At 38.0% G+C, this 19,482-nt stretch overlaps 1 protein-coding gene across 1 annotated transcript in view; it reads right to left on the reverse strand.

Moving 5' to 3' along the window:
- Positions 1-13,159: 13,159 nt before the first annotated feature.
- Positions 13,160-19,482, reverse strand: part of LOC126291787 (uncharacterized) — a 67,340-nt gene continuing 61,017 nt past the window's right edge. The window contains exon 3 of the mRNA XM_049985483.1: positions 13,160-13,448. Within this exon, the coding sequence (XP_049841440.1) occupies positions 13,297-13,448 (152 nt within the window). The 3' untranslated portion in view covers positions 13,160-13,296. The remainder of the gene's footprint in view (positions 13,449-19,482) is intronic.

The following is a 19,482-nucleotide window of genomic DNA, read 5'->3' on the forward strand; positions in this document are numbered from 1 at the left end:
CTGGGTCGGGGCCCATCGGCAATCATGACAATGCGTCAGCATTGGCGTGCTGGGCTGTGGGGTGATAGTTAATTTCATAGTGGAAACGAGACAAGTATAAGGCCCAACGTTGCAGGCGGTGAGCTGCCTTATCCAGAAGCATAGGCGATGGGTGATTCCAACCCATCCTCATAGCGATGGGCGAGAACAGCCCCTAGGCTATACTGTGACGTGTCAGTCGCCAGAACCAAGTGCTGACCTGGACGGGATATGGCAATACAAGGCGCCGACTGCAAATGAGCCTTCAGGCGGACAAAAGCCTGCTCACACTCGTCGGACCAACACAAAGGGACGTTTTTGCGGCTGATGCAGAGGAAGAGCTACCGCCGCTGCGGATGGAATGAATTTGTAATAATAAGCAATCTTGCCTAGAAACGCCTGAAGTTCTTTGACTGTAGATGGCCGGGGTAGAGTGTTAATGGCCCCAATGTGCTGATGTAGAGGACATATACCCTCACGTGACAAGTGGAAACCAAGATACACAATGGAGGTTTGGAGGAACTGTGACTTGTCCAGATTGCACCTCAACCCAGCTGAATGCAAAACCCGAAACAGTGAACACAAATTGCGAAGGTGCTCCTCAGTGGAGGCCCCCATGACAACAATGTCATCCAGATAGTTTATGCAGCCGGGAACGGAAGCCGTGAGATCTTCCGAAAAACACTGAAAAATGGCTGGTGCGCTAGTGACACCAAATGGTAACCACTGGTACTGATACAACCCACAAAGAGTGTTGATGACGAGAAATTCCTTGGAAGAAGCATCCAACGGCAACTGATGGTATGCCTCCGATAAGTCAAGTTTCGAAAAGAACTGGCGCCAGCAACCTTGGTAAATAAATCCTCAGGATGGGGAAGAGGATAAGTGTCAATGAGGCTCTGAGCATTGACAGTGGCTTTAAAATCACCACACAATCACAGACTCCTGTTTGGTTTAGAAACCACGACGATTGGTGATGCCCATTCGCTGGTGGCAACAGGAAGGAGAATTCCTGAAGCTGTTAACCTGTCTGTCTCAGCCTTGACAGGTGCACGCAACGCCACTGGAATAGGGCGTGCCCAGAAAAACTTAGGGCAAGCTGTAGGTTTAAGAATAATGTGGGCTTCAAAATCCTTGGCACGGCCCAGACCAGCAGAGAACATGGATGAAAATTCAGAACACAATCCATCCAGCTGCCGATACGGAATATCCTCAGATATGAGATACACATAATCATCAATGGAGAACCCGAATAACTGGAAAGTATCATAACTGAACAGGTTTTCAGTGCCTGCATGATCCACCACATAAAACGTGAGGGGCCTAACAACAGACTTGTAGACAGTGGAAGCATCAAACTGGCCAATGATAGGAATTTTCTGTTTATTATAAGTTCTCAGATTTCACGTAACTGGAGACAAGGGAGGGGAGCCCAACTCCAAATACGTGCGAGAATTAATGAGAGTTACTGCAGAGCCAGTGTCCACTTGCTTGCGAATGTCTTTATCCAGAACACGAACAGTAACAAACAACTTATTTCTTTCAGAAAGCACACAGTTAACATCCATGTCCGATGCCTCGTCCTCGTTGACAGGAAATTTAGGGGACTGACACACAGAAGCAATGTGGCCTTTATTCCTACATGAATTACACATGGCCCAACATTTTGGACACACGGCCCTGTCATGCTGTACGAAACAACGTGGACAAGAAGGAAGAGCGGAACGAACCTGCTTCTGTGGTTGCTGTTTTCGCTGCGAGCGTTGCGGCCCAACGCGACGTTGTTTACGCGAGTAAACCGCCACCACATCTTCATTCTCCTGTGAAACAGGCAAATTGTCCATGTCGAAAGTTGACTGTACAGCACCTACATCACACCACGTGTCTATTTGCGTGCCAGCAGCATGAGACACTTCAAAGGATTGAGGCAGAGAAGAGGAAGACAGGCGACGAGTAAGAGATGTCGACAATGCCTGAATAGCAGCCGTCAGCTGTGTTTGTTGTTCAATGAGCGCTTGCATTAGCTGTTCGATGTCTGCCCCGTCACGAACACACAAATCCACAATGCAGTGAAAATATCCCATCCTCATCGCCAAAAAGTGTTATAACCTTTAATCACCAATAATTGCATGGATATTCAAACACACTCACTTAGAAACAATAGCTCGTTACATGATAACAACTCAGTATCTCTTATTCGACTGCCGTGCCGTGACATGCGGCCGGTGCCATTCGTAGCTAGGTGGCGCTCCCGCGCTCAGTCGAGTTGCGGTGCGCCTCTATCGCCATTTGCATGTACTTTTGTGGTGGCACTGTTAAATATCATGGCACTGTCACAGCACACACCACAACTCCCTTATGTCATGGGTCAAAGCAGACGAGTGGAATCAGACGCTTCCGTAACTGGTTTCTGTTACTACATTTTGTTTGTTAGCTTCAACTTATCTTTATTAACATCACATATACAAATTAATTACATATGACATTATTATGACACAATAGGAGCATGTGATACATTTATGCTTCATCTTATAGATAACAATACCAGAGGAGGAAAGTTGCTTCTCACCATATAGCGGAGATGCTGAGTCACAATAGGCACAACAAGTTGTTGTGCCTATCACGACTCAGCATGTCCGCTATATGGTAATTAGCAACTTCCTTTCTCTGGTATTATTACATTCCATCCTGGATTTTCCAGTGTTTCATTTTACAGATTGGCTTTTATCACTTATGAGAGCTCATTTATTACTTAGGTAGAGGAGGGAGAAAACATTTGAAATAGGACCAAAACATTGTGCATTTCTGGCCTAACTATGCTTGGCACTGCCTCCTTGTTTGGGAGGGAAGAAGAGAAATACTCATCTGCCGGTTCAAGGATTTATGAAGAAATGTTACTCATACAATGATGGACTAGTTGCCAAGGAACTTTTGTTTATTGAAATAATGTGTACCAACTAATCACCCATGTAGTATCATGTTGTTTCTTCATGTGTTAGTACTGTTTACTTCAATTCATGTGTAGCTTAGTGTGAAATCTGATGTTTTAACCACCGTAGACTTATCTTTCTCAAATACCTGGAAATTTCAGTATTCAAGCTTTCATGTGACATGATAAAATTAATTGTTTTTTGTAAAATCACACACTTAAATGTTAGTGTGTACTCTGCAGTAAATAGATACTGATAATTGTCACAGAGATACATACACTGTGACAATGCATATTTCAGTTTTCATTTGCCTTATGACCTTTGTATAAATATCCTTATAACTAAATTGTTTACTCAAGGTGCAGCCCATTTCATTTGGTACCTGCTATTCTTGATGTAATTCTATTCTTCTGCACTGTGGCATTGCACTGGTCACTGAAAGAAAAAATTTAAAACTAATTGCATTACGTAGCTCAGTGGCCACCGATGCACTTAGTCATTGAACACATCCATAGATATTTCCATACTTTGTGTAAATTCATAGACGTTTGTCTATTCTGTTACCCATTATGACCATTTACTCTGCAAAGAAAATTATTTGATACTTCTTATGGTATTTTGTCATTCGTCCTTAGCTTACATGTCTCGTGCAGTTTTTCATAATGCTTCCTATTGGTTGTAAATAAGTTGATATAGCTTAGTATTTAATTAAATCTCTGTGTACATGTATCAATAGGTTCCTTGGATCTTAGATAGTATATGTAAATTTGTAGTATTTCTGTTTACTTTGTATCTAAGTTAAATACATATTGCTTTCCTATTTCGGTTGCAACTTTTGCCAGTCTGTCGCGCATGTCACACGTCAATGCCTCCTCTCCTGTTATTGACATCAGTGCGCATTGTTGAGTGTGGACAGCTGAGCCGTATGCTAATTTTGTATATACTTTCACTTTGCATAAAGTGGTATTATACTTCTCATTGCTGTTAATTTTATGCCCATGTGTACAAATCAGGAGAATTACTTATGCCTATACACATTACTTTATCTAAAAATACTCTCCAGAAGAAAATGCTACCTAGCTTCATCATTCTATAAAACTTTTATGTCATTGTGGAGTTGGAGACCCTTGTCTCTTCCTGTGTTCTCATAAACTAACCTGTGCATCCCAGGGTATGGTATTTTGGAAATTACATATGGTCCTGAATAGAGTAATTGCCACTTCTTATTCAGTTTGTGAATTTTTGTTGATTTAGGAAGTGCCCATAAGAGGACTTGTTGCCCTTCAGAACATTGTGTAACATGTTTCAGTGTCTTATTATAAATTTTCTTCCTATACTCAGCCCTGCTTTCTAGTGTAACCACGGCTTGTTTTACTTTGTCTTGAAGTGTAATTTCTGTAGTGGGTACCTTTGGTATGCACGACTCCCATTCATTCGTTTGTTTTGTCTGGAACATCAATTCATTAGGTGTGAAACCTGTAGAAGAATGTGGAAGGTTTTTGACAACTTGCATGAAAGGAGTTACGTACTCTACCCATTGGGTGTGTTAATGAGGGGTGTACCTCTAATAAACTGGTTAAATTCTTTAAAGACTCATTCTAGTGGGCTTGCTTCTGGGTGAAAAAGGCTTACTAATATATGCTTTATGCCCTGTGCAATCATAAATTGTTTCCACTTTTGCCAATGAAATATAAAGCATTATCAGTTAGTAGTACCTTTGGTTTATACTCTTCTCAAAGTCTCCCTAAATTATTTTTCTGATATTTGTGGCTGTTGCCTTTTTAATGGCATAAATTTTGATATGTGTTGAGAAAATATTGTTTAGTGTTACTACGTATCTTACTCCTCCTTTACTTCTTGGATATGGGCGAGCTATGTGGTTTTTTTGTGAGTATTGGGTGTAGCTCAGTATATTTTACACATTGGGCTGTTTTGATTTTTGACATGTTGCATACTTTCTTAATACCTGTAGGACTCATCTTCTGAAATTGGGAAAATAACAAAGTGTTGCAATTTTTGCAGTATGTTTGCCTAATCCATAATGACCCCATACTTCATATGTGTGTCTTATAAATCCATTCATATAATCTTCGGGAATACACACACCATTGATCAGATTTTTCATAGTTCCTATGAAACAAAATGCCCTTGTACTCTTTCCACCTCCATCCTGCTTAAGGTTTTGCATGACTTTCCTCCATCTGTGATCTTGCTGTTGCAAAATTTTCATTTGCTTACAAAACTTATGGTAATCAGGCTGTTGTGTTGTACCTTGCATTAATAATGCTTCGATTTCTGCATATTGCTCTGTTAATTCAGCAAATTCCTCTAAATATTGTGGTAACCTAGACAAGGCATCTGCAACAACATTTTGACTTCCTTTAATGTAAATGATCTCTAAATTGTAATCTTGTAAATATAGACTCCACCTAGTTAATCAACATTGTAATAGTTTACACATGAAAAGAAATGACATTGACTGATGGTCATAGTAAACTTTGGTATTCTTGCCCCACAAAAAATATTTAAACTCCTTAAATTCCCATATTAGTGCTAAAATTTTCCTATTCTGACACAGAGTAACATCTTTCTGCTTCTGTTAATGTGTGACTAGCAAAACTGATGACCTTGGGTACTCCCTCACCTTCTTCTTCTCGCATCTGGGACAAGTATGCTCCCAGCCCTTGAGATAAGGCATCTGTGCATAGACGAAAATCCTTGGACATGTCAGGGTGGCTAAGAATGTTTGCATTGACTAAAGCCTGCTTAATATTACTAAAGCCCTCTTGACACTTACCATCCCATAACCAAAGCCTATTTTTTCACAAGTTGAGCAATGCATCACTGTTCATCAGTTGCTGTGGTATGAATTTACAAAAATAGGATATTAGTCCTAAAAACCATTTAGTTGTTTTTTATTCCTTGGAGCTGGACAATTGTGTATGGCATCAAGTTTTTTTTCAGATCAGGTAATGTACCCTGTTCTGACACATGTCCTAAACATTTGACTTGCTCCTTTCCGAAACTAGACTTTTTAAAATTTACTGTTGCTCCATAATCTGCAAATCGTTGAAGCATCTGTTCAATGAGTCTGATATGTTCTAACTAAGTGGGTGTGGCTGTTAACGTGTCATCTACATAAACTGTGATTCAGATATAAACACTCCTGCACTAATGTTCAGTTCAAAAAGTAGAACACAGAATTAATAACTTCTGCCACCACAGACATATGCTGTATATTTTCAAATTTCTTCATGGAGCTTTATTTGCCAGTAGGACATCTTGAGATCAGGTATACTGAAATATTTTGCATTGTAAAACATTAAAAGCTGTTCATCCAAGTTGTCTGGTCTTATGTGTACTGGCACTATAATCTTGTTGCTACCTCTAGCATCGAGAACTGATCTTACAGAACAGTCTGGCTTACCTACTGGTAGTATTGGACTACAATAGGGTAAAAATGAAGGTTGTATAGTTCCCCATTTAATCATATGATTGATCTCTTCTCTTACTGCCTCTTGTTTTGCCCATGGAATAGGATATGACATTATACAAAATGTCTCATGTGGATAGACTTCAAATTTATATTCACAGTCTTTGATTACTCATGGCCTCTTACTGAAAATATTTGCATACTTAAATAACTAGTTAGAAAGTTCCTGTCATTGCATCTTATTTAGTACCTGTGATTCACTGAGTTTCTGCTCTACCATTTTGTAACTAACCTCAGGGTCTACTTCTTGTCCAGTATCAGATTTGTTTGTGAAATAGGAACATTGTACTATCACTTTTGACTCTGGTTTGTTTTTGTTACTTACATCAGATGTTTTGACTAAGTTGATGGGGAAAATCTAATCCTTTACACAAAAGTGTCATTTACCATTACCTATGTCAATCTGTGTTTTGTATGTTCTTAATGTGTCCATGCCAATAAGGCAAATAACTATATGTTTGTCAATTATAAGAAAGTTGCACTTCACTCTAAAATGTTCAATTTGTTATGGAATAAGTGCCTGATGCTAAGCCAATTTTGTCTTATTGCCTGTGGCAATTTGAACCTTGCAATTTTGTACAGGAAATGTTGGGAATTTGCCTCTCTTCTTCATTTCACAGAAAATGCATTTGACATTAGGTTGGTAGTTGAACTTGTATCTAAAATTAACTGTGTGTCAATATTAAACCACCTTAATGATTGCTTGTATTTGTTCTTCCTGGACTGTATCTCTTCTATCTAACTCATGCTGATACAAATCGTCCTTGATGTCACCTTGTTTGTCAAACCTTACGAAACATGTTTGTAGTTTTGTTTTGCCCCCACTCCCTGAGAGGTCAATAGCCTGGGGCTTAACTACCACTGGTTAGTGTTTTCTGATGGTGTAGTAATTACAAGGAGTTGCAGGTTTGAGCCCTGTCACGGTTCCCAATTGTGTTGTAATAATAAAAAAGAAATAAATAAATCAATAAATATTACTAAATATTATTTAATATGCATACAAAAACATTTTTTAAATTGATATAACACTATTGTATTATTAGAAAGTTTCTGTTGGCTATCAGACTTTGCTTACATTTAAATTGTACAAGCAGGACTCTGAGAACACTGGTGCTTTTCATAATCAAGATAATCTTTCTTACAGGGTCTTCACTTCAATAATAAAAAAATACTTTCTACTGCTGTTCAGTATACTATTATTCATGCACAAATATGATACATAGAACTCGTAATACTTCATATTTAAAATCACGCATCTTTGTCATTCCTCTACATACAAGACAGAGCGTAAAAACAAAACACTGTACAAATAATTGAATGAATGTTTTTCATTTGTCTGTGCTTTACTGGACATTTATACTTAACATTGCTAATGCTTATGATCAATTGGTTCTTCAATTTTTTATTTTTTTTAGTAAATACTAACTTTACAGTATCATGGGGATCTTTCATCCTGTACCAACACACAGATGATGCCACATTGTGTACTGTGATTTGTAACACTACACAGCATTTTTACACTGTTCAATTGTCCAATGTTTATGCTCCTTACACCAAGCGAGGCGTTGTTTGGCATTTACCAGTGTGATGTGTGGTTTACGAGCAGCCGCTCAACCATGAAATCCAAGTTTTCTCCCTTCCTGCCTAACTGTCTTAGTATTTGCAGCGGATCCTGATGTAGTTTGGAATTCTTGTATGATGGTCTGACTAGATCTCTGCCTATAATACATTATGACCCTGTTCAACTGTCAGTGGTCTCCATCAGTCAACAGACAAGGTTGACCTGTACACTTTTGTGCTGTATAGGTCCCTTCATGTTTCCACTTCACTATCACATCAGAAACAGTAGACCTAGGGATGTTTAGGAGTGTGGAAATCTTGCGTACAGTTGTATGACACAAGTGACACCCAATCACCTCACCACGTTCGAAGTCGCTGAGTTCTGCGGAGCACACCATTGTGCTCTCTCATGATGTCTAATAACTTCTGAGGTTCCTGCTATGGAGTACCTGGCAGTAGATGGCAACACAATGCACCTAATATGAAAAACTTATGTTTTGGGGGTATCTGGATACTTTTGATCACATAATGTCTTTAAAATTACAAAAATTGCACTTCATCCATCTAAATATTCTACACTAGAGCAAAAGTAGTGATGCTGTAAATATGTCATTAAACATGTTCCAAAGGTTTTAGGCGTAGTATGTACTTTTAGTTTTGAGGGAGTTTGTTACAAAGTTTCACTCCCATGTGATGAAGTAATGGTTTGAAAAAGGTATGTGTTGATTCAGATTGTACAGAAGTTTATGTTTAATACAATAAGGTGTTTGTGAACATGGCAATTAGGTTTTTCTTCCCAATCTGTGTCCTAATGTTTATTTTAAACAATATAAGAGTTTACATAATGTAAATATATGGCAAAAGGAGAGGAAGATTTGAGATCTTAAACAGCATTTTACATCTTTATATGTGTTTCTAGGTTTGTGTCTAAACAAAAATAAACTCAGTAAGACAGACTTTACTTGGCTCCTTGATGACATTAGTAGTGAGGCTGAGGATGTCAAATTCAAAACATAAGTCACTAAATTCAATAAATTCTTCTTAACAGTAGCTGAAAACACAAGCGACAAAAAATAGTCACACAAACGCAGATTCACTAGATTAGAGATATTCAGTACTCCACCAGCAGATGCTGATTTTTACCAAATTAATTTGTGGCTTGCTTAGTCCCTCTTGTAACCACATCATATCATAGATATTGACCAAAAATCTGTGCTAGTATTTGGAAGAAAGTACATGTCACTTCAGTCTACAAGAAGGGAACAGAAGTGGCTAACAAAACTGTTGTATAATATGTTTGACATCCATATGTTGCAGTATCTTAGAAAATATTCTGAGCTCAAATATAATGTGTTGTGAGCATCTACATCATATTCTGCAAGCCACCTAGTGGTGTGCTGGAAGGTACTTTTTGTACCACTAATTGAACCCTCCATCCCTGTTATACTTGTGAATAGCACATGGGAAAAATGATTGTTGACAAGCCTTTGTATTGGCTCTAATTTCTCAAATTTTCTCCCAATGGTCATTATGTGAGATGTAAGTAATATGCTGCCTGACTCTTCCCAGAAAGTGTTCTCTCGAAATTTTGATAATAAATCTGACTGACCTCCTCCTCACAAACTAGCACGAAAACATCAGTCACTTGACATGCAACTTGCACTTTCCTCACAAAATGTTCTGGAAGCTGTGTGTCAAGGCGTTTAGGTAGATGATATATTTGTTGATCCTCCCAGGGGACACCACCTTATAGTAGGCACCTTCAGTGCCAGGCGGGAGGGTTTGCATGCTTTGTTGAAGTCAAGAGCTATGCTGGCAGTAGCATAGCTACTGGCAGGGTCACCCAAGCAGGATTGATCTCGACAGCGGAGCCAGAGAAAGTGTGTCCCGCAACATAGGGCAGAGGCATAGTGAAGCCAGCTTCCCTAGAGGAGTAAACCTCATACAAATCCTGGTCCTCCAGGTTGGGGATTGGGGCATGCGACAAATAACTCCATGCTGTAAAAAAAAAAAAAAAAAAAAAAAAAAAAAAAAAAAAAAAAAAAAAAAAAAAAAAAACGATTATTACAGAAATTCAATAGAAGCCTTGGAAACTGGATGGAATGCATGTATCAAGACCCCGGCAAAGAAAACCGAAAAAGGATCTGACAGTAGCATCATGGAATGTGAGGACAATGCTTCAGCCTGAAAAAATGAAAGAAATACTCAATGAAATTTTAGAATTCAAATATGATATCATAGGGCTACAGGAAATTAGGTGGCAAGGGAATGGGCAGATAGATAAACCTGAGTACTCATTGGTATATAGTGGACCAGAAGAAAGAACAGCCCATCTTGGAACAGGATTTATAATAACTAGGGAAGTTAGGAAAAGCCTTCTAGAATTTGAACCCATAAATGAAATGATGTGCAGACTCAGACTAAGAGGGAAATTTAGGAATATATCAATAGTTAATGCACATACACCAACAGAGGAAAAAGAGGACATAATTAAAGAATGGTTCTATGAAGACATGGAAAAAGTATGCTGTGCAGTATCTAAATATAACCTGATGCTGGTAATAGGAGATTTTAATGCGAAAATAGGGAGGAATGAACATCCATATGGAGTTTCTGTAAAATATTCACTACATGAAAAAAACAAGGAGAATGGAGACTTACTATGCCAATTTGCAGCAAGGAATAATATGATTATTAAAATTACCTGCTTTCCACACAAAAGGATCCATCTGGGTACTTGGAAGTCTGCAGCCAATGGAGTAGTCAATCAGATTGGCCATATTTTAGTGATTGCATGCCATTCCATGTCAGTTACAGATGTACAGAGCTGCAGAGGACCAAACTGTGATTCAGACCACATTATGATAAAATCAGTCTTGAGAGAGAAATACTAACAAATGGCAACAGAGTAGGAAAGATGATGAAATGGAATACAGACAAGCTGAACATCCCTGATGAAGTAAAAAAATACCAAGTAACACTAAGCAGAAAGTTGAATAATGAAGAGACTGCAGTAGGAGTAGATGGAAGGTGGAACAGGATTGAAAAAGCCATTAAGGATGCTGCAGAGCAAATAATAGGCATAAGTAGGAATACAAGAACCCAGGAATGGTTTGATGAAGATTGCAGGTCAGCAGTAGAGGAAACGAACAGGGCAAGAACAAAAGTGCTACAGAGAGAAACCAGAAATAATGTGGAACAATATAGAGAATTAAGGTGAAGAGGTAACAGACTGTGCAAGAGAAAGAAAAGAGAGTGGAATAATAAGAAATTTCAAGGACTAGAAGAATTAAAGGAACAGAGTGAAATAAGAAAGTTTCTATTATGCCACAGGCAAAATGAAGAATAGATTCCAACCAAAAACAATGAAATACAGTCTGTAAGAAGCTGCACAAATGTTCAGTCAGATCTTGATAAGATTACAATGTGGTGCAAATAATGGCAACTTGCTTTAAATGTTCAGAGATATAAAATTGTACACTTTACAAAATGAAAAAGAAGTAGATCCTGTGACTACATCATAAGTCAACTTATACAAATACCTCAATGCAACAATTTGTGGAGTTATAAAACAGGTTGATCACTCAGGCCCAGTAATTGGCAATGTTAGTAACAGACTTTGGTTAATGCGAAATCTACAAAGGAGTCAGGGGAAAATTACTGGGTGGGGTGAGAAGGAAATACTGATTGTCAGGGACTGCAACAGACAAGCTTTGAAAACCTGAGAGCCTAAAGATGGACGATAAGCAAGACAGAAATGACTAATAAAATATCATGCCTGAATTAATAATAGCAGAAAGCTAAATGCACAGTATATGGTAGAGATATTGGGGGGGGGGGGGGGGGAATAGACAAATAGACAAGTCAGAAAAGAAAAGACATATAAAATAGAAAACTGAAAGGGATTGAAGAAAGGAATAGTTACTGGGAAGAAATATGAAACTGAAGAAATTAACATACATTAAGGCCTGGTGGGTGGCAAGAACCATGGACATGGTTGTAACACCAATTCCCATCTGCAGAGTTCTAAGAAACTGATGTCTGGGGAACATACAGATAGCATGTGTGGTGAAACAGGCACTGAGGTTATGACTGTCATGTTGCAGAGCATGTCCTGCACAGGATATTATGTATTTGCCCATATACACCCTCTGTCTAGAAAGATGAAGTGTCTGTGGGAAAAAAATTTCAAACAAAAAAAAAAAATTTAAACAATGTGGACATTCACACAGAAGTTTTTGAATTTCTCTGTTAACACAAGCAGTAGATTTCTATCATTCCACAAGTGGAATATTGGTAGGACACTCTGACTGTTGTTTACAGAGACTTTGTAACTATGTTAAAAAACAATGTCATGTGTCTGTGTCAGTTTGAAGTGTAGTCAGCATTCAATAAAATTTACTTGGTGTGCCATAAGAATGTCTAACTTAAAATTTCAAGCGCCTGAATGCAGGTGCATATGCAGTGTTGTATGTAGGATGGAAACAGTGTATAAAATAAGGGAAAGACAAACAATCATCTTACCATGTTGGTGAATTTGTGTACTACTCCTGGGAAAAAAGCTAGTGCTCAAAAGCTAGCGTGAATGCTGCCTCCTGTTACATGTTATGTGCTCCAGACTTCAATGCACTATATGTGAGTGGTCACTTTTTCTTTGTTTCATGTATTGCTCCAGACATAATACTTGGATATTCATTGACTTTTGTTGTGGATACACATCGGACAAGTCATATGATATTGTCTCAAGCTACTAATACTTTCGTACTAACGAGCTCACATCCTGTGTCTGTTTTTGCCATTGTTTCATTTTGCTGCAGTCACAATCCAGCCACCACACTGGCTATACAAATAGTAAATTTCTGTTTATATTGTGAACAAAATATTTATTTTTGTGTTAATGGAATGGTGTTCTTATGCTCACCACATGGGTCATGCTCACATGGTATTTGATAGAGTGGTTTACTTACACCATCACACAAAACTGCATCGAGAGTGCTAGAATGGAAATTTGTTAGCTGCATATCATGACTTCACATTGCAGAGTGGCCCTTAACATCTAGCTGTGCTTGAAAATGACAAAATTTCAATTAAGGTAAATATTTTCAGTATCCATAAATGGAGTGACTACATTTGACACTTGAATAAGTTAGATTTACATGCAAAAGAACAAAAGCAATGTGCAGTACTTCTAATTGTTTATTTTCAGGATTACAATGAGTTTCATCTTCCTCAAATGCATTAATTCTTATAGGAGTTGAGTGCAAGTACAGCATTACTTTTCTTGTGTGCACAGTCTTACTCAGAGCTGTCTGTGCTGTCTGAGCTATCTTCACCATCTTCCACATTTTGATCAGCCATCGGCACACACACTCCTCTAGAACCACACACCAAGCCTGGACTACACATTGTGTTTTCAGGAATGAATTTGCGGCAGATTTCTCCCTCCTCTGTCGAGAAAAAAGACAAATATACATGTAAATTTATTTGTAATAATAGATTACTACTTATCACCTAGAGGAGGCACTGAGTGCAGACAGTCACATACAGGATGGACATTAATGAAAATGACAACCTGCAGGGATGGATTACTGACTGTAAATGGAGGAGCAAAGGTCCTAGGAACATGTGTCTAAAAGTGGACACTGTGTATGCATTGATAACAAATCATCCCAGAACACAGCTCAGAGATTCACTGCATCCATGTCACAACAGATGTTCAAAGTGGCCTCTGTGGAATTGCAGGTGATAGGAACAGTAGTAGTTGTCATGCAGAACTAATAAAATCGAAATTTGGCTTACACCTTGTAGGTGGGCCACTTGTCAGGAGATTCTACTAGGCATATTCTCAATATCCTGTAGAATCTGGTCTCCAAATCTGGCATGTGGGCAGTTCACAGCCTCCCTTCATCTGTATGAAAGGATCCATGAACACACAAACAACCAAAAGGCTCAATTGAAGGCATAAAGTCTGTAAATAAGTCTGCGATTGTACTGTGTCACTTTATCTGTATAGGTCCGTCTCAATGACACAAATTATTTGTGTGATCAAGACAGATCTTTACAAGGAAAGTGCCCAAAAGGGCTTGAAATGTTGTGTGATGTGGCTGGTGTCTGTGAGGCTCAACCATTTCCGTCTGATTAACCATACACAAACACTATCTCAGCTTGTTCCCAACATGAATACCAGACCATTTTGCTACTTACAATACATAGTGTCAGTCACACAGCCTGCAACACACAAGGAACACACTGCACGTTGTTGGCTGATTTGGAGGAAGGGAGAAAAAGTGTGGTCATCGTCCCATCATATTAGGGAATGATGGGGAAGGAAGTCAGCCATGCCCTTGTAAAGGAACCATCCCAGCATTTGCCTGAAGAGATTTAGGGAAATTGCAGAAAACCTAAATCAGGATGACTGGGCATGGATTTGAACCGTCATCCTCCCAAATGTGAGTCCAGTCTGCTAACCACTGGTGCACCTCACTCAGTGCTGCATGTGCTCAGAGGGGCTCTCATTCATCAGCACCATCTAATGTGGCAACAGTGTATTTCCGGACACATGTTCATAGGACCCTTTTTTCCTCCATTTCTAGTCAGTGATCCATCCCTGCAGTTTGTCAGTTTTGTTAATGTTCCACCTGTATTTATAAGTAAACTAAATGTATGCAAACAACAATGGCCATGTGTGTGTGAGCTCTGTATGTATGAATGTATTTGTATGTAGTGTGTGTGTGTGTGTGTGTGTGTGTGTGTGTGTGTGTGTGTGTGTGTGTGTGTGTGTGTGTGTGTGCACGCATGTATGCACACACGTGCTTATGCATATCTATGAGTGTGTCTAAGGAAGGACTTTTTCCATAGCTTAACCCTCTTTTAAATGTAACAGGTGGCACCGATAAATGAAGCCCATGTAAGTATAAAGAAAAGTGCAGTGAAATTATAGAACTTAAGAACTCAAATGGACTTCCCATTTATGTAAAATGCAAAATACAGAGAAAAACACATTTTTAGAAGATGATGAAACTAACCCCTGCAACATCAATACACAACTGTGCATGTCTAAGCATATTCCGATACACCCTGTGTAAAGTTTGGATATCGATGGTGGCACCTTCATTGCTGATGTTGTCTTTCAGTTCCTGTATTGTGTGTGGATTTGTTACATAGATCTTGATCTTAAAGGAAAAAAATAACATGTTGTTAGATCTGGCAAATATAGTGGCCATAAATTTTGCTGTCAGCTCGTTCCTCAGAGAAGACATCATGGACTTGTTCTAGGGATACCTTAGACATGTGGTATGTTGCACCACCTTGCTAGGAGAAGCAGCATTGTCTTTCATATCCAGTGAGTTGAGCAAAAAATGTATCTACATTTTCCATATATGCAACAAACACCACACCAAGTGCCAATTTTTTCATCACGGAGTGGTTGCTGATGCACAATGTTAGGGTTCCCTATTGTCCAGTATCTTGTGTCCTGTCAATTCACATGACTGGAAAGATGAAACCATGCTTAATCCCTCATGATGTAATGGAAAGGGTCTAACAAAATAACACTGATGTTATTCAAAAGCCATGTTCAGTAATCTACATACTTCTGAATATCATTCTCCAATAATTGTGGCACAATCATCACATGATATGGCTTGAAATTAATACTTTTCCATATCCACTGGCAACTCTTCCTACTCTCATGTGCCTCTTGGGCCAAGTAATGTGTAGACTTCTTTGGACTCTGAATAATTCTCTGGCAAATGTCTACAATAACTTCTGGTGTACAAACTGAAGGAATTCCTTGTTGTTTTACATTTTGCAGAGATCCATAGGTATACCAATTTTTATACAGACTCTGTATAGCTCTGTCTGCTGACACTCATATATCCAGACAGTTGACCCCAAAAATTTCATGGGTTTCTTTAATCAAACCTGTTTTCACATACACTTCCACAATTTCAATTTTTTCTTCTATTGAGAAAGATATTTTGCAGACCATGAAGAGGAACATCCAATGTCACTGATGAAATAAACTGAAAAACTGAGAGAATTCTAACAGTCAATTATTACATAAAACTGTCAATTTTTGTAGCTGTTTACTCTATTTCAGAAGTTGAAATATTGCATTTGCATGCAAAGGGGAGGCAGGCTACTTTTAACTGTGCCACTCTGTACTTTAAATGTACCTGTCTGCAATTTAACACGACCTCTATGTCATGAAGAACAATCTGTCCTATTTCATTATGTTTATTTCATTCCACATTTCACATTGTTTAATTACAGCCATATATATGAAAACCTTAATCAGTTAAATGTACCTGTCTGCAATTTAACACCACCTCTATGTCATGAAGAACAATCTGTCCTATTTCATTATGTTTATTTCATTCCACATTTCACATTGTTTAATTACAGTCATATATATGAAAACCTTAATCAGATAACCAACATCAGAGAATCAGTGAACTACTTAATGCAGCTGTATATGGGTGCTTGACTAAAAATCTGGACCATGCCCACTGTTGTCATTTTTTAGTTATGCATTGCTTTTTGCAGCCAAAAGAGAGATCTGCCATGGGAAAAAATGGACCAAGTCCTGGTGTGTATTTCCCCACCATCTGTTGATGGTCTGTGTACTTCTAATAAATGAGAGCTCTTTGTTCAGTTATACATGGTAGCCAAAATAAAAGAGGCCTCATGTCATACAGACAATTCACTGATTTATTGTAAATACAGAATACAGAGTAGTAAATTGCTATTACAGCAACATTTGAACATTCAGTAGATCAGTAGTTCATAGGAGGTGCTGAAAATGTTCACCATAAACTTTGATACACAATTCAGCATGTCTCAATATGTTTCTGGAGACTTGCCAATTCATTTGGTGTGAGTTCCACAATCACATTGTGAATGTTTGTTTTCCACTCTTCAATGTATGTGGGTTGTCACTGTAGACTTTACTCTTCAGATTACTCCAGAAATAAAAATCACAGGTAGACAGATGGGGCATAAATCTGTGGAAATTGTACATTCTTCTCCAACAGCTTCATGGATGTATGACACTGAAAACCATGAAGCATGTGCCATAGCATCATCTTGCTGGAAAAATGCATATTTTATTTTTCTTCAGTAGCTGTGTTATAAATTGTTACTAAATTCTGTTACATACACTTCAAAGTTCACAGTGTTGTTACAGAAATTCTGACCTACAATCTGTTGGTATGAACTGCACACCAAACACCTACTTTCAAATCATGCAGAGGTATCTCAAAGAGTTCCCTGGGATTGTCTGTTGACCAATAGCATGTATTTTGAGAATTCACATACCCATTAAGGTGAAAAATTGCTTAGTCTGATTTTAAGTAAAGATTTGACTCCAGATATCCTTCAGCGACATCCATGAGTAACCATTTTAAATACTGTTGTCACTGTGTGTAATCTGTAATTTTAATGCTTGCATCACTCTTACTTTGTATTCTCACATGTGTAACAGTTTCAACACGTTTTGAGATGACATTCACTGAATGTTTAGTTGGGAGGATAGATGTGTAGTCAATTTCTGTGGATTTGTCACCATGGTCTTGTGAGCACATTCAATATTTTCCAGTGAACAATCTTTCTTTACATGGTTACATTTAGCATTAATGACTGAACCAGTTGCTCTGAATTTAGTGATCAATTTCTGCAGAGTCTTCTCACAGGAGCAGCGGTCTCAGGATATTTTATCATGAACCTTTCATTTAATGTAGTAAATGATTTACACACAAAAAAGTTTCAACAATAAGTACTCATTGTTCAACGATGTCAACTGACACCATGATATCCCTCTTGAGTGCTGCCCTAGTGTTAAGAAATAACAACACCCAGATACTTCAGATATCGTGTTCAGAATAACACGGGGCTCTTTTATCTTGACCACTCTTTATAATGGACCATGTCTACTGTTTTCGAACATAGCAGATCGTGATTTGGGATTTCACATTTTCAATGATTTTGGAGATGTATTTTAGAACAATGTTTGTTGATTGTTTCAATAAGTGAGTCCTTTTGTAATGTCCACTTTTGTTGTGGAATGCCTACTTCCTTTCTATGGTATATTTTTAATGTAATGTTCTGCAAATGGGTTATTTGAAACAAAAATAGGATTTATTTCAAATAATGGTTATTTGCTTCAAAAAGTAATTTCAAAAACAACCCTAATGTTCTCAAAGTAACATCAATTGCTTTTTTTTTTAAAAAAAAAAAAAACAGGAGTTTTAAATTTTAATATGATGGCTGGTTTTGATTTTTATTTTCACAGATGTATCTAATGATAGGCCTTATGGTTGAAAGTTGAATTCTCATCACAGGTTTGGTAACAGGTCTATTTTGGTATGTATGTTCTCTCAACACATAATCTGTAAATTGTAAAAGTACTAACACAGGTTTTTGCAAAAGTTGGGGATATTGACCTTTTAAGCTTCACTACAAATCAACTATCAACGTTAATTAAAACATTTCTTCCAGTGATGAAAGAGATACTGGTTTCATTTTCTTCTGCGGACATAATCATGCATTGACAACAACTGGGTTTATAATTCATAGTTTATTTTAATTTTTAATCTGCTGTTCATCTGAAAAATGGGCTTAGTCTGAATGGCCTGCTACAATCACACATTGTGCTTTTGGTTCCAGACGACTGAGTTTGACATTTACAAGGGTTTCTAATAAATACAGCTCTATTTGCAGTCAGTGTTGCATTCATATCCACTATCCAAATTAGTAAGAGGAAGCAATGTTTGTTGTCATTGAATTTTTTAAATTTTGTGAACTTGTTAATAGTTATTCCTTGATTGCAAGTTATTTTCTTGAATCTTATGAAAAAAATCATGTAAGTTTTGCAGCACTCCTGAGTGGTCCTCACAAAATCCATGGATTCCACAGAACACAATTTAAGAAATGGTGATTTAGTTAATATAAAAAATGTATAATATATCTGAGTATTCCAAGTAGTAAATTAAAATTAAACAGTGGAAAATCCAGGATGGAATGTAAGAATATTGTGAAAAGGTATAGTCGCTACTCACCATGTAGCAGAGATGCTGAGTCACAGATAGGCACGAGAAGAAGACTGTCAGAAAGTTAGCTTTCAGTCAACGTCATTCATTGAAAAGAGACAAAACACACACACACACACACGCACGCACGCACACACGCACGCACACACACACACACACACACACACACAAAAAACACACACACACACACAAAACACACACACACACACACACACACACACACACACACACACACACACACACACATGACAACAGTCTCTAGCTACTCAGACCAGACCGCAAAGTTAAGTAGTAAGTTTAAATATTTGAATAGAGAATTGCAGCTGATAAGGAATGAGGATACAGATGTTTTGATTATGATTGTAATAAATGCATACAGTAAAAATGCATACTCTCATAATCAGAGTGTACAGAAGGGGTGGGTAACAAAAGA

This window comes from Schistocerca gregaria, chromosome 9 (assembly GCF_023897955.1).
Source record: "Schistocerca gregaria isolate iqSchGreg1 chromosome 9, iqSchGreg1.2, whole genome shotgun sequence".
Classification (NCBI taxonomy): Eukaryota; Metazoa; Arthropoda; class Insecta; order Orthoptera; family Acrididae; genus Schistocerca; species Schistocerca gregaria.